The 23851-nt window shown below is 46.4% G+C and overlaps 1 protein-coding gene across 1 annotated transcript; it reads left to right on the forward strand.

Moving 5' to 3' along the window:
• Positions 1-712: 712 nt before the first annotated feature.
• NAALADL1 (N-acetylated alpha-linked acidic dipeptidase like 1) lies at positions 713-22968 on the forward strand. Its single transcript, XM_053369182.1, has 19 exons — positions 713-1359; positions 2858-3030; positions 4096-4217; positions 5405-5527; positions 6097-6286; positions 7501-7594; positions 8618-8725; positions 10376-10461; positions 11382-11501; positions 12964-13049; positions 14022-14085; positions 15392-15459; positions 15835-15929; positions 16529-16619; positions 17447-17528; positions 18630-18803; positions 19837-19927; positions 21554-21646; positions 22567-22968. Exons 1-19 carry the CDS (start codon positions 1145-1147, stop codon positions 22736-22738), a joined length of 2247 nt encoding a protein of 748 aa, XP_053225157.1. The 5' UTR covers positions 713-1144; the 3' UTR covers positions 22739-22968.
• Positions 22969-23851: the final 883 nt, after the last annotated feature.

Consider the following 23851-nt stretch of genomic DNA (forward strand, 5'->3'; position numbering starts at 1 on the left):
TAAGGGGAGCTGAACTCACATACCACCTTGTGCAGAAAGGAGGAATCTGCCTCCAGCATTCCTCTAAGTCAGACTTTTATATTTCTTTCTCCCCATCTCTTCAAATGCAAAAAAGAAAGAAAGAAAGGCTATTTAAGATGCTTACCTGGAGGACCTGAGCAACTGACTCTGGATCTTATTGGTCAGAAAGATGCAAGGGTCACTCTTCTCAGGAGAGGGGAGAGAGTCATTTAAAAACCTTTTAAAAGCTGAGCTGCCCTACACTAGAGCTGATCATCTTTGCTGCTTACTTGTGGGCAAACTGGAATGACTATAGCATGGGTAGGCAAACTAAGGCCCAGGGGCTGGATGCGGCCCAAACGCCTTCTAAATCCGGCCCATGGACCGTCCAGGAATCAGCATGTTTTTACATGAGTAGAATGTGTGCTTTTATTTAAAATGCATTTCTGGGTTATTTGTGGGGCATAGGAATTCATTCATTTTCCCCCCCTTCAGAATATAGTCTGCCCCCCCAAGGTCTGAGGTACAGTGGACCGACCCCCTGCTGAAAAAGTTTGCTGACCCCTGGACTATAGTGTCTAGGCTATGATTAGTCCAATTTTAGAGCCACAGAGCTCTACTTGTTTGAATTCTGTTTTTACCCACCTGCTTTTTCTCTACCTCTTTTTTTTAAAAATAAAGTTTATTAATTTGGCACGTGTGTGATTGCCAGCCTCAGGGTTTTAGAATCCTTATGTGCTTAGAGGCTTGGAGTTCATGCTTCTGGAAGTTAGGATCAGGATTGTTAGAGACCAGCAAGGTCTCTTGAGATGCGGATGAGAATCGGGGAGCTTAGGCTGCCTTTGCACTTTGAGTAAATAACTGGGAAACACAGGAAGTGTTGGTCTTAGAGTTCCTGGGTTTTAGGAAGTTTAGTGTGGGTTTGCCAGGGAACAATTCTTTATAACCCAGCTGTTCAAAGGGCGCTCTGGCTCGGAGAAAATACCCTATCGCCCCATCATCAAACAGGGACAAAGACCTAGCAGAGCACTGGCCAAAGTGTCAAGAGGCAGCTCAGGAGGAATGGAATTCTCAACAGGGGCTTGGCTCTGTCCTTGAGGCCACACAGCCGCCAGTTTCATTCCTCCACTGGTGCTGGGGAGGCATGGCTGGGTGTGGAATGCGCTGGCAGTACATTCTTGGGGCTGTGCTCTCCGGAGCCCTGCTGCTTACCGCTGGGATCTTGTTAGGGCACTATGCGATCTACAAAGAACCCCAAACCCCGGAGTGGCTTCACAGCCTCTCTAGAGACCTGGACCCAGCTCTGCTCGAAGACTTCATGAACCAGGTGGAAGCCGCACGCATTGGACAGAACCTCAAGTAAGGCTGGCGGAGGAAGAGGCAATGTTTTAAAGTTCTCTCTTTGTTCTGGGAGAAATGGGATTTCTTCCCAGGTCAAAGAGTCTAATGGAATGCCTGTACCTATGCATTCTCTCTAAAGATAGATAGATAGATAGATAGATAGATAGATAGATAGATAGATAGATGTATTATGGCTTCTGTGGATTAGAGTCCACTTCACCATCTGAGGGGTGAAGTGTGCCAGGGTGCCAGTCTTAAATGGGGCATTCTGGGATCCAAACAGAAAGATGTCCTACTTAAAACAGGACAGTTGCGGGGTATGGAATGGGAGCTAAAACAAATTAAGCTGAGGTGTGTACATGCTCACATAGCACATGGTTATAATCAGCTACTGAATAGGAGTTCAGAGGGCTTGCAAACATAGGGGAACATAGGGGAACATCAGGTGAAGGCATCCCCACATATGTCTGGATTTTCCCAGACATTACCAGGATTTCAAAGGCAGAAATGACATCCAGGGGTAATTTCTAAAATGTGGCGCTTTGTCCTGGATCTTAGGCAAGTCAATTGAAAAATCACAGGTGGTTTTTTTTTTTTTTTTGCGCTTTTGTGAAAAAAGCTCAACGATTTTGGGGGTTTCCTAAATAAAGCTCAACCATTTTGCTGGTTTCCTTTAGGAAAGCTCAAAAATTTGGAGGTCTTCCTAAAAAAACACTCAACAACTTTCAGGGTGTCCTGGTTTTTACTTTTTGAAATATGGCAGCCCTATCTAGGGTGTGTGCAGCAAGGGCAACTTGAAATATAGTAGGGGAAATGACCTTACTGTGTCACTTCAAACTGCTAATGTGTACATTCCCTGCCCTGATTGGCTCGCTGGAGGAGTCTTAGACCCCTTGGCAAACTACAGTTCCCAGGATTCGTTGGGGGAAATTAAATGCTTTCAAGGTGCTTCAAATGCACTTTGTGTAGATGGAGCTGGCAACTGTATTGTGTGACGTGAGTGAGCATAGAATCAAAAAATTGAGGAGCTGGAAGAGTCATCTAGTCCAACCCCCTTAAATGCAGGAATCACAGCTGAAGAATCCCTGACATATGGCCAATGATGCACAATCAGGAATAAAATAAGGAGAAACTTCTTGTTTCAAAAGCTGTGGGGGAAGGAAGCTGTGGTTTTGGGAAGGACAAATTACAGTGGTACCTCGGGTTAAGTACTTAATTCGTTCCTGAGGTCCATTCTTAACCTGAAACTGTTCTTAACCTGAAGCACCACTTTAGCTAATGGGGCCTCCCGCTGCCGCCATGCCGCTGAAGCACGATTTCTGTTCTTATCCTGAAGCAAAGTTCTTAACCTGAAGCACTATTCCTGGGTTAGCAGCGTCTGTAACCTGAAGCATATGTAACCTGAAGCGTATGTAACCCGAGGTACCACTGTATATGCCAGATTCCAAAATTTGCCCAAACTCCAAAGACCTACCCCACCGCCAAGTCTGTTCCCCATTACTCCCTCTTGCATTAGGGATCTGTCTTCCAAGCCCCACATGGCTACCACGAAGGGGGACGAAGAACTGGTGCAGCTGATTCTGAAAGCCTGGCGAGACCCCCAAACTGGCCTGGACAGCGCCACGGAGGGCCAGTACGAGGTGTTCCTCTCCTTCCCTGACCCTGAGAAACCCAACTCTGTGGCTGTGGGTGAGTGCTAGGTAACGTAGTGTCATGCGAAATTTATGTTAGGCCCATTATCAGCGAGGCCCGCGCCACGTACGCAAGGATGCAACCTGACCACCAAACTGGTAAGAACTGGTCAGAGAGGAACCAAACTGCTCACTGTCAAAGTGAACAGCAACTCCAGTTAAGGTACAAGGAGGGTTCCAATTTGTGCAGTTAAAAAAATGGGTTGGGTAAATGTTTTCAAGGGTTGTGGTTGGATAAGAGATGGTGGCAGGCTGGGGTGGCAGGAGGCAGTTGGGAAGAAAACAACCAGCTAAGATGATGTATATTTCCTGTATCGTGTGTGGCCTAATGGGAATGCTCTCTTGGACTAAGCAGGGTGTCAGGCTTCGGGAAATTGGGCTTCCTCCCCCATGGCAGTAAATAAGCAGATCAAATGAAGGGAAATTCATACCAGTTAGTTTCTTTAATAAACACGGCGACAGACAACAGAAAGCGTCTCCCTAGAATGGCGGTGCTCCCAATTAAGGCTCCCCCCCCCCGTCCCTATTAATCTGCGTCACTCCTATGTCTTGTAATCTGAGCTTGCACTTTCTGTTCTAACACTCTTTGAGCTCCCCATGTCTTTGGGGATGGGGGTGGGGGGAGGTGGATGCTGTCCAGAGACTGTGAATCTGTTAACCCTCTCTCTTCCAGTGTTTCTTCACCTAGCTGTCCCCCATCCAGTATTTCCCAGCTTCTGCCTTCTGAACTATGCCCTTCTGCAAACCACTGTTCCAAATCTATACTGTCCTCCTGCTCCTGGGAAGATTTAGGGTCAGGGGGAGGGGGCGGCTCCCACCATCTCTCCTCAGTGCAGTCCTCCTCAGCACGGTCCCTGACACAGGGTAAAAACCAAAGCCAGCCAATGAGTTTTCAGAGCTTATGTTTGGAATTGGGGAATGAAGACAAATTTGTGGGCCATAACCTGGACACCAGGAAAAGATGTGGGAATGAGGGAAGGTTGAGAGCGGAAACCACTGAAGGGAGAGGGTAGGGACACCTGCTACGGATGCTCTGATTAGACCCTCTTCTTCTTCATACCAGTGATGGAAAATGGCAGCCAAGCCTTTATCTCCCAGGAGACAGAGAAGAATCTGACTGCGGACCAGGCTGACAGAGACGTTGTGAAGCCTTATGCAGCTTACGCACCTCCAGGGAACCCCAAGGTGCAAAGCAAGGGCGTGGCCTTTTATCCTCCCTTATCTCTGATATCTTTATCTTATCTTCTGCTTGGAGTTTGCCCTCTCGATGGGCCAATCAAAGACACCACATGATCCTCAGGGGGCCTTGCCCTCCTAGGTGCGTTTTGTCTCCAACAGAAAGAGGCTTCACACAGACTAGATACCTTTGGAGCACATTCAAAGTACATTTTCCACCTCAAAGAATTCTGGGCCTTGTAGTTTGTTCAGGGTTGTTGGGAATTATGACTATGCGAGGGGGAAACTACAGCGCCCAGAATTCTTTGAGGGAAAGGACGTGCTTGGAATGTGCTTTATGGTGCCAGAGGGAGATCCCAAATCTTCAGTCACACTTTAAATGTCTGTGATGACAGTTCTGTCTCTTTGTGTAGCAGCATCAAAGGATGATTTCAAGGTGTAAACCCCTCATATCTCATATCCTCTCCTTTCCAGAGATGGAAAGTGTGAGTTGGCAGCTAAGATATCCACCTTTTTCAGTGTGTGAAATGTGTGTGACGCTGCCCAGACAATCTGGAGTAGCCGTGGTGTGGGGCATTGCCTTGTCTGAGCAAGCAGGGATTTGAAGAAGAATTACAAAATGAGACTATTGTGGTGTTGTATGGTCTCCATTTATGTGCTTCATTAAAAAAAAATTATGTGCTTCATTAAAAAAAAGCTTGCAGCATAGGCTCCTAACAGCACAGGCCTCTATGTGGTGAGGTCACCTTATTGATGATAATGATGATGATAATGACGACTTACCTGCCCTTCACCCTAAGATCCCAGGGCAGGTGACATCAATTTAAAAAACAGTATTAAAAACAATTTAAAACAACTTACAATCACAGAAGCAAGGTGCGTCCTAGAAATATGCACCTTAAGTGTCAAAGAAAGAGGCACATATTCAACATTTTCCGGAACCTTCCAGGCACACCTCTGTGGGGAGGGAGTTCATCACTTTAGGGACCACTACAGAGAAGTCCCTCTCTGTGACTCTTACTTCCAAAATGTCCTTTTGTGTAATCTATCTTGTTATGATGCCTGCAAAAGTATATTCCGCTTTCTGTCTTTGTTCTGTGATTCTTTATCGTTTTTCTTGTTCGCGTGGCATGTTTTTGAAAACTCAATAAGCACTTAAAAACAACAACCCTCTCTTTTTTAAAAAACCATTCCAGGGGAAACTGGTCTATGCCAATCAAGGAAAAATGAGTGACTACGAATACCTGGTCCAACAGGGCATTGATCTCAATGGCACCATAGCCATAACTCGCTACGGGGGTGCTGGCCGTGCAGACAAGGTAAACTGGGAGCTGTTCCTGTTCCCAACCTTCAGCTTTTGTGGGACATTTTGAAAGAGCAACCCTCAAATCCAAAGTAGGGCTATACCTTTCTTAGGTCAACCAAGATGCTGCAGAATAATTAGGAAGTTTTTGAGCTTCCCTTCCTCAGGCAAGATGTTCTGCAAAGTTGGGGATGGGGAGGGAAAATGCTGGAGGATGTTATTATTTATTCTTTTTTTAAAACAACAACAGCCCTGCCCTTCACCATCGGGTCTCCGAACATGCTGCAGCAATTTAAAATTCAGTATCTAAAACAGTTGAAAGCAAATTACAATCACAGTCCAACTCCTGGAATGTTGGAATCTCAGCTCAATAATCTCTGACATATGGCCAGCCAACCTCTCTTTTCAAGGCTTCCAGTGATGGAGAGTTTCTTGAACAGCTTTTACCACCAGAAAGTTATTCCAAATGCTTAGCTGGAATTTCCTTTCTGACCGTTTGAATCCATGGGTTGGGTCTTCTGCTGACATCTGGGCCTCTCGGGTCCCTGATGCCCAAACACATCTGTCTGGATCTTGCCTTGACAGGCCATCAACGGCGCCAAATTTGGCGTGGTTGGGGTGGTGGTGTACACCGATCCTGGGGACATCAATGACGGCAAGGCTTCAGCAACAGAGACGTACCCCTATTCGTGGTACCTGCCCCCCTCGGGCGTGGAGAGGGGTTCCTACAACAGCCACTTTGGAGACCTGCTAACTCCTTATTACCCAGCCAAAGGTGAGGAGGTTGGGGTGGAGCAGCAAACACGATTTTAATGTATACGCAAGAATCCGTGTTTGGGGTGGGGTGGGGGAGTGGAGAGAGAACCAAGAGCCCACATGACAAGCTGTTGCGTTCCAAAAGCAAGGAAGGATTGGACCCTGATTAATAGAATACATACGAGGCTTGACCAGCAAGACTCTGGGAGGAAGTGCCAATAATAATTTGTCCACCTCTTGGCCCAGGTCGTTTTATTCACAAAAGAACTTTTTACACAGTGTTCGTAAGAACCAATCAGATTTCCTCTGAGCATTTCAAAAAACCCCACGTGGGATCAGATCAGAAGAAATCCTTTTAACTACAAAAGACTACTTTGAGCATGCATACATATCTGAGAGTAAATAAAACAGGACTAAAGGAGGAATGCATTCAGCAAAACCCCGGAGGTCATAAACAGCCAGGAAAGGAAGGAAGGATGGCAAGGGAAGAGTATTTACCATCTCCTTGTGAACTCTCTTCCTGGCCCTTAAGATCTACCTAAAGTTTAACAAACTACATCAAAGCTACCTTCTATCTTTTTGACCCAGGATGCCTGGTGAAGCAACTGGCCTGTGTATTTAGAATGCTTATACGTGCCTGTCAGGCATAGAGAAAGCAAATGGCAGAGGTGCAGAGACTTGTGGGATTTGATCAGAAATTATTGTCAATGAATCAAGCCCAATCAACGCAATGCTTTCATTGCGGACACAATGGCTTGCTCCATATTTCATAATTCCTCATAGCATAGTAATCCAACCAGACCCAGCAGGGAAACAGCTTTTAAGCTCTCCGCCTTGCTTGGTGGGGCAAGGCCCTGCTCATCCGCAGGCTCTGTGAAGCTAGAGATGCTCGTGCGAAAGTTTGCAGGAACTTAGCCCCACAAGATATTGTGAGAACACCCCAGAGCCGACACACGGAGCAGGCTTTGCCCTACAAGCAAGCTTAAAAGTTATTTACATGCACTGGGTAACCCCAAGTAGACCCGTTGCAAAAAGAGCTTTTAAGCTCTCCTCCTTCCCTGAGCTAACTTGTGCAAGTAGAAATAATGGACGAGCCCTAAGATGCGGTTGATCGATCATGCTGTACATAGAAGGCTCCTGCCTGATGTCAACAGCCCCAGTGTGGAGTGTGGGAGGGTCCTAACATCGTTGGAAACAATCCCATCTTTCTTACCTTCTCCTCCCCGCTTGCAGGTTTCACCTACAGGATTCCAGAGGACCAGATCACAGGGATCCCTCCCATCCCCACCCAGCCCATTGGTTTTGAGGATGCCAAGACGCTTATCTGGTGGGTGGTAGCTGTGGAGGAGGAGGTGCATAAAGGAGAGCGATGATGGGAAAGGAAGGCCAGGGTGTGCAAGGGGAGGGGTGTGTGTGGAAGCTCAGACTTGGAGGGAAGAGCGTAAAATGAAATCCCACACAGATCAGAAGATGCTTAGAAATCTAGGTTTTGAGATTTTAAAATTCACACTTCAGAATTCAGTTTAGGGACAGTTTGGGAGGGAGGGGGGGCTATGAACCTCGAATCTTGTTGGCTGATCTTTAGGGAGGGAAAGGTTATGTTCCAGTATATCATCCCCCCCCTCCAAACCCCTCCTCTCATATTCAAGTAAGCTGCCATCTGCACATGTGCAATGGCTGTCTTGAATGTATACACCTCAACTTAACGGCAAAGTGAATGCAGCTTACGTTTTCAAATCAGATAGAAGCTGGTTTCGGGGGGAATGCATCCGACAGGAGCATTTCTTAAGAAATTGCGACTAACATAATTTGTTCCCCATATACACCCATCCGACCGCCTTGATCTGCGGAACTGGCACTGTTCAACATGCCACATAATACCCATTCTGCATTTGTAAGAAATTATTCTTTCAGTGTGGTAGCCCCTACACTTTGGAACTCCCTGCCTATTGATATTGGGCAGGTGCTTTCACTGTATTCTTTCTGGTGCCTGCTAAGAACATTTTTGTTTACACAAGCCTGCCCAGATGTTTAGAAAGCTGATGCGAGTTGTAATCTGTTTTCAGTCTATTGCCATTTTAACTTTTCGAAAGCCTTGAATTATTGTTACTTTTCTCATTGATAATTTTATTGTTTTAGCTTTTTTTCGTAAACCGCCTTGAGGTTTCTAAAGCAATGCAGTCAGTCAGTCAGTCAACACCAGCAGTGGGAGCACACTAGAACCAGAATAAGTGGAAAGGCACACCCAACCAACAAAATAGAACAGATGTGAGCTGAGGGCTAGGTCTTCTGGGATGGCAACGGAGAAAGGGCAGCACTCAGTCTTCACCATCCCCACTTGCACTTGCAGTAACCTGGCTGGCAACCCTGTGGCAGAGGCAGCTTGGCAGGGAGCACTGGGCTGTGTCTACCATCTTGGACCAGGATTCAGACAAGACGGGCTGTTCTCCAATGCCAGGTGAGGGATGAACAAATAGGCCAGTCTCAGTTTCTCTCTCCCCCACCCAGTATTCAGTTCAGCTTCTCCTATACGCAATTTTGAATGCAGTTTCACTTGACATCAGTAATTTTCACTAATATATGGATTTGATTGCACACGTTATCCTAGTGTACACAGTCTGCCCCCCCCCCCGTACATTTTTGGTTAGCCGGATAACTTCAGTGCAACATTCAGAGAAGAGCAGACTTCGAAGGAAAGCTGTGCTTTGGTTCCTGCATTGTTCTGAGACTGTGAATGAGGATAAAAGGTAAAGGGACCCCTGACCATTAGGTCCAGTCGTGACCGACTCTGGGGTTGCGGCGCTCATCTCGCTTTATTGGCCGAGGGAGCCGGCGTACAGCTTCCGGGTCATGTGGCCAGCATGACTAAGCCGCTTCTGGCAAAACCAGAGCAGTGCATGGAAACGCTGTTTACCTTCCCGTCAGAGCAGTACCTGTTTATCTACTTGCACTTTTTGGGGTGCTTTCAAACTGCTAGGTTGGCAGGAGCAGGGACCGAGCAATGGGAGCTCACCCCATCGCAGGGATTCGAACTGCCGACCTTCTGATCAACAAGTCCTGGGCTCTGTGGTTTAACCCACAGTGCCACCCGCGTTCCTGTGAATGAGGATAGGTTCCTATTAAAATGCAAACTGAACCACGTTATCCCCTGTACCTCCATGAAGTATCCATGGAGGGTTGTAGACAATGCAAGGGAGGTTCGTCATTCTATATCTTTATGCGGCAGGTGGAAATGTTCCTCTTCAACCAGGCCGATTAATATTATTCAGCCTTTTAAATGTGTTTGTGGGATGAAGGGGTTATTTGTTTTGTTTTTCTTTTAACTATTCATTTGTGCTTTTACCTTGCATTTTTATCTTGTCACTGCCCTGAGATCAGAGATTTAGAATTGTAGGGTTGGAAGGGATGCCAGGGGTCATATATTACAACCTGCTGCAGGTAAAAAGGTAAAAGGTAAAGGACCCCTGGACGCTTAAGTCCAGTCAAAGGCAACTATGGGGTTGTGGCGCTCATCTGGCTTTGAGGCTGAGGGAGCCGGTGTTTGTCCACAGACAGCTTTCCGGGTCATGTGGCCAGCATGACTAAACTGCTTCTGGTGCAATGGGACACCGTGAAGGATACCAGAGCGCACAGAAACACTGTTTACCTTCCTGCCACAGTGGTACCTATTTATCTACTTGCACTGGCATGCTTTCAAACTGCTAAGTTGATAAGTGCTGGGACAGAGCAACGGGAGCTCACCCCGTTGCAGGGATTCGAACCCCCGACCTTCTGGTCAGCAAGCCCAAGAGGCTCAGTGGTTTAGACCACAGTGCCACCTGCTGCAATGCAGGAATCTCAGCTAAAGCATCCATGACAGATGACCATCCAACCTCTGCTGAAAAACTCTCCAAGGAAGTCCACAACCTCCTAACTTAGGTCCATTAATTTCAATGGGTTTATTCTGAGTCGGACTTGGTTGGAGACAACCCAGGAGGCCTCTCCTCTCTATCCTGCTGCTGCAAAGCGGGAAGCTCCAGTGATGTGAGAAGCCCAGAGCCAAATCACCCATATAAATGATTTCATTGTGTAATTGGGCGATTGAACCTGTCTCTCTTTTGTTTCCTAGTGAGGTCCAGGTCAATGTCCATAACTATAGAAGGATCAACACGTCTTCTAATGTGATGGGACTGATAAGAGGAAGTGTGGAGCCTGGTGAGTTGCCCTGGGCAAACAGATGCCTGGGGGGGCATGGGGGCACAGAGGGAGGCAGGAGCATCCTTCTGGTGGTGATGGGTCACTCCTAGGGCAACCAAAAGGGGAAGGAGTGACTCACCTATGAGGAAACGTTGAGGCATTTGGGACTTTCCAGTGAAGAGGAAGAGGCAAGGTGATAGAAGTTTATAAAAACTACACAAGCCTTGGAGAAAGTGGGAAGAGAAAATGTGGTCTCCCTCTCAGAGCTCTAGAACTCACAGGCATCTAGTGAAGCTAGAAGACTCAGGGATAAATAAACGAAAGCCTTTCTCCATACAGAACGTGGTTAAACGCCGTGCTTTTCTTCTGGGGGTACTCACAGGCCCAAGTGTGTGGCACTGATAAAGATATAAGGTAAAGGTAAAGGGACCCCTGACCATTAGGTCCAGTCGTGACCGACTCTGGGGTTGCAGCGCTTATCTCGCTTTACTGGCCGAGGGAGCCGGCGTACAGCTTCCAGGTCATGTGGCCAGCATGACTAAGCCACTTCTGGCGAACCAGAGCAGCACACAGAAACGCCGTTTTACCTTCCCGCCGGAGTGGTACCTATTTATCTACTTGCACTTTGAGGTGCTTTCGAACTGCTAGATTGGCAGGAGCAGGGACCGAGCAACGGGAGCTCACCCCGTTGCGGGGATTCGAACCGCTGGCCTTCTGATCGGCAAATCCTAGGCTCTGTGGTTTAACCCACAGCGCCACCCGTGTCTCTGATAAAGATATACTCTAATCTAATATTCTTAGCTCCCACCTAGTTAGTCCCCCTGTCCCCTAGGGGGCACTCCTGCCCACTTTGGGAGCCGCAGATCCATCCCTTTTCAGGCTCCCGTCCAACATGTGCCCTTCCATTTTTGTCGAGTTCCTACTCTTTCCTCTGCTAGACCGATACGTCCTTTATGGTAACCACCGGGACAGCTGGGTGCATGGCGCTATCGACCCCAGCAGTGGAACAGCTGTCATGCTGGAGATCAGCCGAGTGCTGGGGAAGATGGTGAAAGAAGGTGAGCTTAGGGCGGGGGCTGGGATTTTATTTTCTTTGGTGGGATGTGAAACATGGCAACTCCAGGGGAAGGTCTGGTAGGTCCGGGCAGAGATGAAGATGCAATCCACATCAGCCAGTGAGTGGGCAGAAGTAGGTGGAGATTCCTATGTTTGCAAGCTAGGCAGCATCCCAGCTAGTCATTTTATTTATTCCATGTATATCCTACCTTTTTCTCCAAGGGGCTCCATGTGGCGCACATGATTCCCCGCTCCTCATTTAATCCTCACAACAACCCTGTGAGGTAGGTTAGGCTGGGAGGTGTGGGATGGGTTTTAATAGGTAGGAGAGGATATATTAACTGCTCTCTATCTCTCCAGGCACCCACGTGTGTGGGTTTCAAAATCCCATCCTTGGCAGCAAAATTTAAAGCGTAGGATTTAGGCTGTAAAACCTTGCTTTGAGCAAATCCAGCTATGAAGTAAGCTGGCTCTCCCTTTCTTACCCCACTTAAGATTCAGGCAACAACTTGGGAAGTAAGTTTAAAAATATAATTTACATATAGTCTTGCATTAGTTCACAGCAAAGGCAGCAGTAAAAACTATGCAGGCAAAATACTTACCGTATATTTACAGGGCCTAAACCTTGAGCAAATGGAGGGATGTTTGCATCCAATGCTGGTAAAAGGAAGAGAGTGAGAGAAACAGGAAATACCAATGTACTCCTTCCTCTCAAGGAGAGGAGGGGAAATGACATCACATGGAGCCCTCTCTGTCAATTCTATTTCTATGGTCTTGGGTATCTGCCTATCAGCAGTACAGCTCTGTGGTATTCACCTCTTCTCATGCTAACTAGCAAGAATGTTGTTAAGTTGTGGGCGAACATAGCAGACGACACAGCGATTTCTCCAGAGCAGCTCTTTACTTGTAAGCTGGACAGAACTGAACAGCAACAGCTCAGCCGGCCTGCTTTTATAGGCAGCTGGCTGTCAACATTGTAGCAACAACAACCCAGGGTTTTCCGCCTAAAATAACTGACGTGGACCTGAGTGAAAACTATCTACAGTATCCCCCTGCTGGCCCAGGGTGAGAACTTCAGTACATAACAAATGTGTGTATCTGTTAGGTTTGGCTGCTATCTCCCACAGGAGGCAGGAACTGGCCCAATGTCACTCAGTGGGCTTCATGGCCAAGTGGGGATTTGAACCCAGGTCCTAGCCTGACACTCTAGACACGACACCATGCAGACTCTCAGAAGGAGAAGCAGGCTCTGCAAAAGCAGCCAAGGAGAGCAAGGAGCAGGACTGGCCAGGGGTGTGTGTTTTGGAGAGAGTCTCAACTGAGAGCTAAAAAGAGAGACCCATAGGGCTGCATTCAGCCTGTGGGTCTGAGGTGCCTCACCTCTGCTCTAGAGGTGCTCCACCTGTCTCCGATTTGCGCATTCTCATTCAAGTGTCTAGGAATAATGTGTCTGTTTCTTCTCAGGGAAGTGGCGCCCACGAAGGTCCATTATTTTTGGTAGCTGGGGTGCTGAAGAGTTTGGTCTCATTGGTTCTACAGAGTATACAGAGGTAAGAGGAAAGGATGTTGAATGGATGGATGGAGTAGGTGAGAGAGAGACCGAAGAACAGGTGGTTCTGCACTGTGCATTTAATAAAAAGAATAATAATTTTATTATTTGTACCCCACCCATCTGGCTGGGTTGCCCTAGCCACATTCAAAACACAATCCTACCAATTTAAGCAGTCATGGTTTCTCCCAAAGAATCCTGGGAAATGTAGCTTGTTTATAGTGCTGATGTTAGGATACCATTGTTCCCTTACAGAGCCAGAGTTGCCAGAGTAGTTTAACAATCAACCCCTCTCCCTAAGTAACTCGGGAAACTGTAGCTCTCTGAGGGGAATACAGGTCTCCTTTCAGCAACCTTAACAAACTACACTTCCCAGGAGTCTTTGGGGGAAGCGGTATCTTCTTAAAGTGGCTTGATTCTGCTTTAAATATATAGTGCAGATGGGGCTGAGTAGAGGTTGGAAAGGGATCATAGCTTGGTTGGGTGTTTTGTTGTTTACATTTGTGTTCGGGGGCTTATGTACTTCAGTTCCCAAAACGTCTGACCTCAGAGTCAGGAATCGGGCTGATGCAAAGCAACCGCCTTTTATTCTTACTATAGGAATGGGGGAAAGGCAGACTGAAATCTGCCGGGTGACTTGTAGCTGACTCCCAATAGTTTAATGCCACTATAACAAAAAGAAAACAAACACCCACACATTTCCCGCAACTGCCCCTTCCCTCTGGCAAATTAGGCTGCTGAAAGGAAGCTTGGGGTTGAAACCAGGAGTGGATTTGGGGGTGAAAGGATCTGGTGCCGAAAACAAATCCCTGATAGGAGCAGAGAGCCTCTCTCTTTCGTAACTCCAAGCGCTCGTGACGACTTTGTGGTGCAGGGGTCCTCAACATGCACCATGGGGATTGTCAAGGGGTGGGCTGGAGACCTCACACTTCCGCAGAAGTTTCTTTGCTTATCACATCTCTCCGCTGCACAGGAATTTTATAGCAAGCTGCAACAGCGCAGCGTGGCCTACATCAATGTGGACATTGCAGTCTTTGGTAAGCTCACCTCACCTTTCCACACTTTCAAGCTGCACTTGACTGACTTATAAATTTGTTGTAGTTATAATGCCTGGGAGAGTGTGGTCTGAGAGGAGGGTCCTTGATGCAGCCCCCTGGCTGAAAAGAAGCAGGTTTGGGTCTTGTCAGTGCCTGGATGGGGGACCCTGGATGTGAAAATCCAACCTCATTTATTTTTTGAGGGATTTGGGTATGTTTAGCCTGGAGAAGAGAAAAGAGAAGAGTAGAGAGAAGAGTGAGAGGTGATATCAGAGCCATCTTCAAATACCTGAAGGGCTGTCCCATGGAAGATGGAACATCTGCTGCTCTGGAGGGGAGGGCCCAGACTGATGGATTCAAACAACAAGAAAGGAGATTCCAGCTAAACATTAGGAAGCGTTTTCTGAGGGTTAGAGCTGTTCAACAGAGACATGGACTCCCTTGGAAGGTGGTAGACTCCCCTTCACTGGAGGTTTCCTCATTTTTCCTCATTTTGTTCTCTCATTCCAGATACAATGGTTCTGGCAGATAACATTGATGTTCGTTCTAGTGTACTGATGTCAAGGAGTCTATAAAAAGACTTAAGAGGGAAAGAGAGAGGGCACTGGGGAGGAAATCAATGCAAAAATGTATATGCTAAACTGTTTGCAAGAGGCTCAGATAAGGGGCTGTAGATTATGCTTGTTTTCCAACACGATAATAAGAACATTTGGATCTTTTTTTTAATGGTGCTTCTGAAGGGAAAGAGTAAAACATGAACTCTGTTTTCACAGTGCATGACTGCGGTATGAAGGAGCAAAATGGCTCAACTTGATATCCAAACTGCATTTCTTAAGGATTTTAGGTTGAGATGCTGCTGATTTACCAACGGTTATATACTGAGATTGCCATCTCAGCAAATTCCATCATCTTCTTAAGCCAGTCTTAATTTGTTGCGACTTCTTCTTTCCATTTTCACTTGTAGGCTATTCTTGCCGCCGTCATAGAGTTTTAGGGCCACAAAAGCTCTGGTCCAACTATACCCAACAGAAAGGCCTGTGCTATCAGATTTTCAATGTCTGATAGTCGTTTACACCTCCATCATTCCCTGCCCGCCCTTGTCTCTTGGCCCCCTCCCAGGTATTCCCCCCCCCCCCGAGGACATCCTACCCACTTTGGGAACCAATGGTCTACACACTGGCAAAAAAACTGAACGTACCCCTATCACACAAGGCACAGGAGCCTTACCAGGCAACAAAGGGGGAACCCTCCATGTGCCCTGGGGTCAGGAGAGCTCCCCGTAATGCTTCTCTTTCTCCTTTGGCAGCCAACGCCACCTTGAGGGCTCAAGGGACGCCACCTGCGCAGAGTGTCATCTTTGCAGCTGCCCAGCAGGTACCGGTAACTTGAAGAGAATGGAAAGTCAACTCCAAAATAGCAGTCTCTGTGTAGGAGACACGTTCTCGGTTTATTTTTCAGGGAAACAAAGGCTATTGGGGGCCACTGGCCTTACATTTGCAAAACCGAAGGAACCATCATGAGCGCCACACTCATTTTATTAGGGGGAAAGGGACGGCAGCGGTCAGTCACACCTGAAGCAGCTTGCAAATCAAAATAATGAAGCCAATCCAGCTTTGCAGCCTGAAAGGGGTCTTGGGCTTCAGAGCATCCTTGCAAAAGTGGGACCCCTAAAGGCCACCCTCCTTCCTAAGATGGGTTGTCATGAAATCTGCTCTGCTTCTGATGGGGGGGGGGCTCGTTTCCCTCTAGGTGAAAACCGCAGCTGCAGATTCTTCCCTGTCAGTCTATGAGAACTGGAAGCAACACTTCAGCCGAAACAGTTCAGTCTATGGCGTCATCCCCAGGTAAAATGATGCTGTGAATGTTTCCCTTTCTTAACAGCCCGTGGACCCCCTCACATTCACAGAGTTCCTCTAACCGGTGCCTAGACCAGGTGTGTGGATGGGAACCCCTGGCTCTCCAGAAGTGGCTGAACTACAACTCCCATCATCCCTGCCCATTGGCCATGCTTGCTGGGAGCTGTACTTTTTCTCCTTTGTCAATCTAATGTATATATACTAATATTTATTTACAAAGGTGGTCCATTTTAGTGTATCATTTTCACACAAAAAATTACATGGGTTGTACCCAACTAAGTTCTACTCAGCTTACTGATATAATAGACTTAAATTCGTCAAGCCCATTGATTTTGAGTAGGACTTCACTGGGGACAACTCACGGTTAGGGTGTGTATATGATATATTCTCTGGTATTTTAAAAAAATGAATATATATATATATATATATATATATATATATATATATATATGCATTGCTGTTTATGCATATAAACCTGACCAACCTGCAGTGGGGAGGGATTTGTGGGTTTGTTTCTGAGGGTTCTGTGTTCGAGTCTCTGCTTCAAGAGATGCTTCCCCGACTTACTGTCTTCCTCCTCCATTCAGCTTAGGGTCTCTGGGTGCTGGAAGCGATTATGCCTCTTTCATTCATTACCTGGGCATCACATCCATGGATATTGCTTACACCTACGACCGGGTAAATTGTAGCCCTGCGCTAGTTGGAATGGCCAATGGTCAAGGGGCAAAGGGAGCTGGGAGATCCAGCAACAGCCCTAGGGGCACAGATTTCCCCTCTCGCTGATCAGTTTTTAAAATTTATTGATTCAAAGTATTTTTCTCCTGCTGTTCAAGAGGATCTTCTTGTAAAGCAGCAACTGCAGTTAATCAACTTAATCAACAAACAGTAACAATGCAAAAATAAATAAATCGCAATGGAACGCTTTACATTTTAAAACACCCCAAACCTTTTTTTAAAAAACCAGTGCATAAATAACAGCAGTCAGCTGGTACAATCTATAAACCAGAATAAACACTGTCCAATAAATACTTCTCATCTATCAGATTTGCCCAGTGAGGCTGCAGCAATGGACCCATTTATTTAATCAAAACATCAAACCTATTATATATTGTGGAAATTTGTTGGCTTGTCTGTTCGCTATGATTTTAGACACTTCTTAAGCTATCACAACCAAATTTTATGTGATTGTTTCCGAGATCAAGGAGCAGCTTTTCATCAATGTTTGGATGCCATTTTGAATCAAGATGGCGGACTGAAACTTTCAATACTGCTCTGATTTTATCCAAATTTTCTATGATGGTTCCTGAGATTAAGGAGCGGGATTTCCTCTATGGTTCGAAACCACTGGACGCCATCTTGGATCAAGAAGGCTAGCTAAGGCTTTCAAAACTGCCCTGACTTTAACCACAGATTTGAAAACTGAGCTGATTTCTCAGATTTCCTAATCAATGCTGGGGGCTCCTGCTAACCACATGACTTGACCTTCCCTTCTTTCCTTTGCCTAGAGCAAGACTTCGGCCCGCATCTATCCAGCTTATCACACAGCCTTTGACACTTTTCACTATGCAGAGAAATTCATTGACCCAGGTGAGGGGTGGAGCATAGAGAGTCAGCGAGAGAGTAAATCAGGGTGCTGGGAATTGTAGCTCGGGGTGGGGGCAAACCACAGTTCCCAGGATTCCTTGAGGAAAGTCCTGTGCTGTAAAGGTATGTTGTCTATGCAGCCTAGAACTTCTCAGGTTGCCTTTGCTTCTCTCTTGGACTGCTGGGGTAATGGTTGGCAGCCATGAGAGCTACTTCATGTTTATCTGTTGCCTTAGCTGAATTTAAAGTACAGTGGTACCTTGGTAGTCGAACTAATCCATTCCGGCAGTCTGTTTGACTCCCGAAACCATTCAGAAACCAAATCAGCTTTTGATTGGCTGCAGGAACTTCTGGCACTCAATCGGAAGCTGTGGAAGCCATATCAGACGTTTGGCTTCCGAAAAACGTTCGCAAACCGGAACACTCACTTCTGGGTTTGCAGCGTTCGGGAGCTGATTTGTTCCGTTCGATTACCAAGGCACCACTGTATTCAATTCCAACATGCTTAGGAGCATAATGTTTGCACCTTAATGGGTCAATAGCTGACCAGAATATACTATCTGTTTCTGTGGAGAGCAGGAGCCTGTCCTGCTTTTGCAAAACAGCATAAATGTTGTTTGACAGTGAGGAAGCAGGACCGAAGATTTGGAGATATGCTTCAGAAGTCCAGACGATGGGGAGCCCGGAAAAATTAATAATTAAAATTTGGATTACAATTTGGTCTTTTTTATTTTAGTTTTTTGTTTTTAATTAGATTATGATGTGGACATGTTGATTGGCTGTCTTTATTGGAAAATCAATAAAAATGATTTTTTAAAAGTTGTTTGATGGTGGAACGGTCTCCTTTGGGAGGTGGTGGACTCTCCTTCCTTGGAGAGGTTTCTAAGCAGAAGTTGGGTGGCCGTCTGTCATAGATGCTTTAGCTGAGATTCCTGCATTGCAAGGGGGTTGGACTAGATGATCCTTGGGGTCCCTTCCAACTCTAAGGTTTTATGAGAGAGAAATCCCTGGGACTGTACTAGCTAAATCCACTAAGGTTGGGCACAGGCCAGTTTGCGTTGCTGCTGCTGCTGCATCTGGGGAAATTCTCCTGCCCCTTCCCAGGGTTCACCAGCCACCAGACTGTGGCACGGACAGCTGGCAACGTGCTGATGCGCCTGGCGGATGCCTTGATCCTGCCGCTCAACGTGAGTGACTATGGCGAGACGCTGCAACAGATGTACAGTGTTACCAAAGAGGCGTTCCAGGCAGACCTGACCCATCACAACATCTCGCTTGGTGAGACGGGTGGGAATGTGTAGGACTGCAGGCTGGGTTAGTGGGTAGGTGGGCAGGTGGCCTCTGCAGGTAGGATCGCCAGGTGCAAAAGAGAATAAGGGGCCAGACAACCTTTCCTCCCCTTCATTAGGTGCTGGGTGTGTTGCAATTATGGGTCATTAATTCAGATAAGGACTGGGGTTTACCCATGTGGGGTAATTAATAAAAGAATTGGGTGGATCCCTAGATCAGGCATAGGCATACTTGGCCCTCCAGATGTTTTGGGACTACATCTCCCATCATCCCTAACTAACAGGACCAGTGGTCAGGGATGATAGGAATTGTAGTCTCAAAACATCTGGAGGGCCGAGTTTGCCTATGCCTCCCCTAGGTCCAAAGTGTGGGGCTAAGCGCACTCTTCAGCATGAGACTGATCCCCAGCAGCAGACTTTTAAGGCCATAAGTAAGCAGCAGTGTGAAGCATGAGGGATATAGGCTGTTAGTCCTTTTAGATATCTTGCTTAGTCCACTTACAGTGCTTCCCCTCTCTGCCCCTCTTGCAATGAACAGACCACACCATTAGTAAGTTGAAATGCTTTACTTACAAAGCTCCAAAGGGTCAGATTCATGTGTTGTTCCATCCAGCAGCATGAAGAACACAGGTAGAAATATTGAGATGTGAAATACCTCTAAGCACACAGTCTGAGCTTGTAAAGGACAAGCTCAGGCACATCCTGTCTCCTTGGTGAGTTCACATGGTGAAAGGAGAGCGAACAAAGGAGGAAACTTAACTCCCTTCCTTCCAGGTGAGGGCTTACAGTTCTGTGTTCTTAACCCCTTCATGCATTAACAAGCCTCAAGCTTGCTAGTTATATTTGACTGCAATTTCCCACAGTTTATAGGGCTGAAGTTTAGCCGCTAAACTGAACACCACTGCTTAGGAACAATAGACTGCAAATGGAACTATGGGCTTATCTACTCAGGGCAGAAGCTAAACTTGACCCTTAGCTAAATCCTTAAAGGCACTGATCTGTTTTGCTCTTTTGCCCTTCAGATCCACTCTGGGCCGCAATAGACCATTTCCAGGCCGCTGCTGCTGGTCTTAACCAGCGCATAGCAAACCTGAGGGAGGAAGCAAACCCCAGGTGAGAGTCTCCTCTTGTGGGGAACTTTGTACTATACATGCATATAGAAGTATTTGAATATGGCAGATTTCTATAGTAATCTAGAGTGTACAAGTTGTCTCAAAACCACCAATCTGAATAACCCAGTGATGCTGCCCTCTGGCCAGTCAGTGAGAGATGTTATGGGGCAGGGGCTTATTGGTAGTGTCTCCGCATTTGTGAAATTTGTGCTCCAGGAAATGTGATTCACCTTTTGAGATTTTTTTATGTGCGTTTGATTTAGTTGCTGTGATCCGATTACTCATTCTTAGGGGAATATTAATTTGGTGTTTCATATATTTTTGTAAACAAAACAAAACTAATGTTTGCAACAACTCTGTAAGGTAGGCTAGTATTGTTATTTTATTTGCATGTTTATGAAAATATTTATAGACTGTTATTTTATAAAGAATATAAAAGTGGTTTACAACAAAAATACACAAAACTATATAGTAAACACCATATGAAAAGTTTTTGAAGAGACATCAATTAACCATTGGGGATGGATGTCTTCTTAATTGTCTGCATAGGCCTGGCAGATTAGAAGAGTTTTCAGCAGGCATTTAAAAGTTGGTACAAAAGGTGCCTGCTGAATGTCTAGTGGCAGAGAGTTCCACAGGACTGAGCCAATGACACTAAAGGCTCAGTTTCTTGTTGTTGTCAAATGAGCCTCACCAACTTGGGGAATGACCAGCGACGCCCCTGCAGATGATCTCTGTGACTGAGCTGGGACAGAAGGATCAGGCGGTTGCTGAGGAACCCTTGACCTTAGTCACTCTGGGCTTTGTATTATTATTATTATTATTATTATTATTATTATTATTATTATTATTATTAATTTATTTATTCCCCGCCCATCTGGCTGGGTCTCCCCAGCCATGCTGGGTGGCTTCCAACAAAATATTAAAATACAGTGGTCTGTTAAATATTAAAAGCTTCCCTGAACAGGGCTGCCTTCAGATGTCTTCTAAAAGTCTGGTAGTTGTTGTTCTCTTTGACATCTGGTGGGAGGGCGTTCCACAGGGTGGGTGCCACTACCGAGAAGGCCCTCTGCCTGGTTCCCTGTAACATGGCTTCTCGCAGTGAGGGAACTGCCAGAAGGCCCTCGGCGCTGGACCTCAATGTCCGGGCAGAACAATGGGGGTGGAGACGCTCCTTCTGTAAGTCAATACAAGGACCTTTATCCTGGCTTGGTGGTAGGTGAGCAGCCAATGCAGCTGTTTTAACAAGGATGCCATGTGCTCCCATCAGGTCAGGGTCTTCCATCAGCAGTCTGGTTGCTGCATTCTGCACCATCTGGAACTTCCAAACCAGTCCCAAGGGCAGCCCCACACAGAGCACATTGCAGTAGTCCTGCCTCAATGGATGGATTACAGTGCATCAGGCTATCCCTGTCCAGGAACAGCTGTAGCTGGCAAACCAAACAAAGTTGGTAAACAGCACTCTGGGGTAGTGCTTGTTCCTGAGCAAACTTGGCTTTCACATAGCAAACCAGCTCTGTGAAATTTTGCTGTGGGGCTGACACATTCTACGGTTGGTCCCAAGACGGCTCTGAGCCCAGCCCTCTTTCTCCCTCCTCTTTCTCCCCCCCCCCCCATTTCCTGAAAGCCCCCTGGACGTGCGGATGGTGAATGACCAGCTGATGTTGTTAGAAAGGGCCTTCCTGAACCCCAGAGCCTTTCCGGAAAAGTATTACTACAGGTAAGCAATACCAATAGACCATCTTTCTGGCTTTTGATGTGCAATTCTCTTGTGGAATTCACTGCCACAAGATGGCAGTGATGCATAAGCATTGAGATTTTGTGTTTTTGCTTGCTTGCTTATTTTGTTTTAAAAAAGGATGGGCTAACTGGGGTCTCCAGTGTCAGATAAAGTGGACTTAACAATGTCAGGCAAGGACCAAAGAGCAGGAGAGGACTTGCTCATGGCTTCCTGGAGCAGTGGTGGGAAACTTGTAGCTCCCTGCACTTCAAAAGCCCTTTGCAAGCGCTCAGTTACTATCTGTGGCAAGAGCAGTCTGCCCTCACCCTCCTGGTCACCTGCTGGGTGGGTGGGGGAGAGAGAGAGAGAGAAGGGGCTGGCTCCAACCAGTTTTTGTCCCGCCTCCTATTGGCTGCAGTCCCACCCACCACCGGCATGCTACCTCTGATTGTTGCTCCCAAGGCGGTTTACATAAAGCCATGCAATAAAAACCATATTAAAATTAAATTCAGAAATCAGCTAACTTGTTATGGGAAAATGCATACCCGTCTGAGAAACCGTTTCTATCCAAATGCGATTTTGGTTTTAAACACAGTGTAAGGTGGTCTTTATGTGAGTATATTGTATTCAATTATGGGGTATCAGAGTTTTTAGGGGCTAACCAGGCTGGGATAGCAGGCTTGTGGGTTTTTGAATATCTGATGTAGATTTTTTCCAATTTCGTTGTTCTGTATGGGACAATGACAATAAAGATTACCGTATCATATCATATCGTAGACCTGGCAGGATAGAAGAGTTTTCAGCAGGTGTTTTAAAAGTTGGCACAGAAGGCGGCTGCTGAATGTCTAGTGGCAGAGAGTTCCACAGGGCTGGACCAATGACTCTAAAGCCTCAGTTTCTTGTTGCTTTTCCTCATCCAGCCACGTCATCATGGCCTCTCGGTCATCTTCTCTGGCCACCTTCCCAGGACTTGCTGATGCCTACGATAACGCCAAGGAGGACGGCCGGTGGGGTGAGGTTCACAAGCAGCTCACCATTGTAATCCAAGCGATAGAGAATGCCGCCTCCATCCTGGAGCCTGTGGCTGAATAACAGGGATGATAAAATACAAATAGTAAGAGAAGCAGTGTGATCTATTCCTCACTGACTTGCTTCTTCCACCCTGTTTTTAAAGTGGTTTTGTGGGTCATGGGTTTGTCTTATCATTGTTTTGTTTTTCTTCCATGCCTGTAAGCTACTCAGGGGATGTTGGGAATGGGGTAGCTTGAAAATTGTACCAATAAATAAAGAAATGCTTTGCATTTGCATAACACTTTGAACAATGTTGTAATTGGTTCACTTACATAGTCTCTGCAATCCTTACGACAGGGGGGGCTTTATAGCTCAAAAACAGCACTTTGAATTGGACCCGGAAACTAATTGGCAGCCAGTGCAGTTGGGCCCGGATCCATGTAATATGCTCAAACTGTCTTGCCCCGGTGAGCGATCTGGCCGCTGAATTCTGCACCAGCTGAAGTTTCAGAACTGTCTTCAGAGGCGGCCCCGTGTATATATAACATGTTACAGTAATCTAACCAGGGCTGGATTTAGGTTTGATGAGGCCCTAAGCTACTGAAGGTAATGGGGCCCTTTATATGTCCAGCTGTCCTTTGTCAACAACCAATTGTCGCTTTTTTGTCTTGAATATATGCTGTATAGTAATTTATGGACCTAATAGGTATCTCAAGCCATTTACACACACACACAAATGTATTTTATCAAAGTAATTGTTGAACTGAAATACAATTAAGAAGAAGTATATTAATAGTGAAACACAATTAAGAAGTATATATACTTTATCTCATATTTTGGAAATGTACATCCAGTTTTATTTCTTTTAAATTTTTTGGGCCCCCCCCAAGAGAGCTTAGGGGGGGTCCATCCAGGGGTCCTTTACGTGTTTTTTTTTTTGTGGTAAAGGCCTATTTATCAATCAGGGAAAGCCTGTCAGAACAAAATTGCTTTGGATTGTTTCTGGAAAGGGATGCTCTTCCACAGACCGGGGCAGCCACCCAGAAGGCCCTGCTCTGAATCATTACACTGGGGCGAACAGACAAAGCTGCAAATCACCCCTCTCCTCTCATCAGATCAATCATCTGATGAACACAGAGGAGGCGACAACCCTGCCACTCTGCTCCCCATTGCTGGATCTGTGGCTGGAGAGGG

The sequence above is a fragment of the Podarcis raffonei genome, chromosome 16 (genome assembly GCF_027172205.1).
Source record: "Podarcis raffonei isolate rPodRaf1 chromosome 16, rPodRaf1.pri, whole genome shotgun sequence".
In the NCBI taxonomy this organism is placed as follows: Eukaryota; Metazoa; Chordata; class Lepidosauria; order Squamata; family Lacertidae; genus Podarcis; species Podarcis raffonei.

What these genes read in the sequence shown, in the direction of transcription:
- NAALADL1 (XM_053369182.1), top strand. Translation starts at nt 1,145, where the DNA reads ATGGCTGGGTGTGGAATGCGCTGGCAGTACATTCTTGGGGCTGTGCTC. An exon ending in AAGAGGAAGTGTGGAGCCTG is followed by an intron (nt 10,462 to 11,381) that starts GTGAGTTGCCCT and finishes TTCCTCTGCTAG; the next exon opens with ACCGATACGTCCTTTATGGT. An exon ending in AGGGAGGAAGCAAACCCCAG is followed by an intron (nt 19,928 to 21,553) that starts GTGAGAGTCTCC and finishes ATTTCCTGAAAG; the next exon opens with CCCCCTGGACGTGCGGATGG.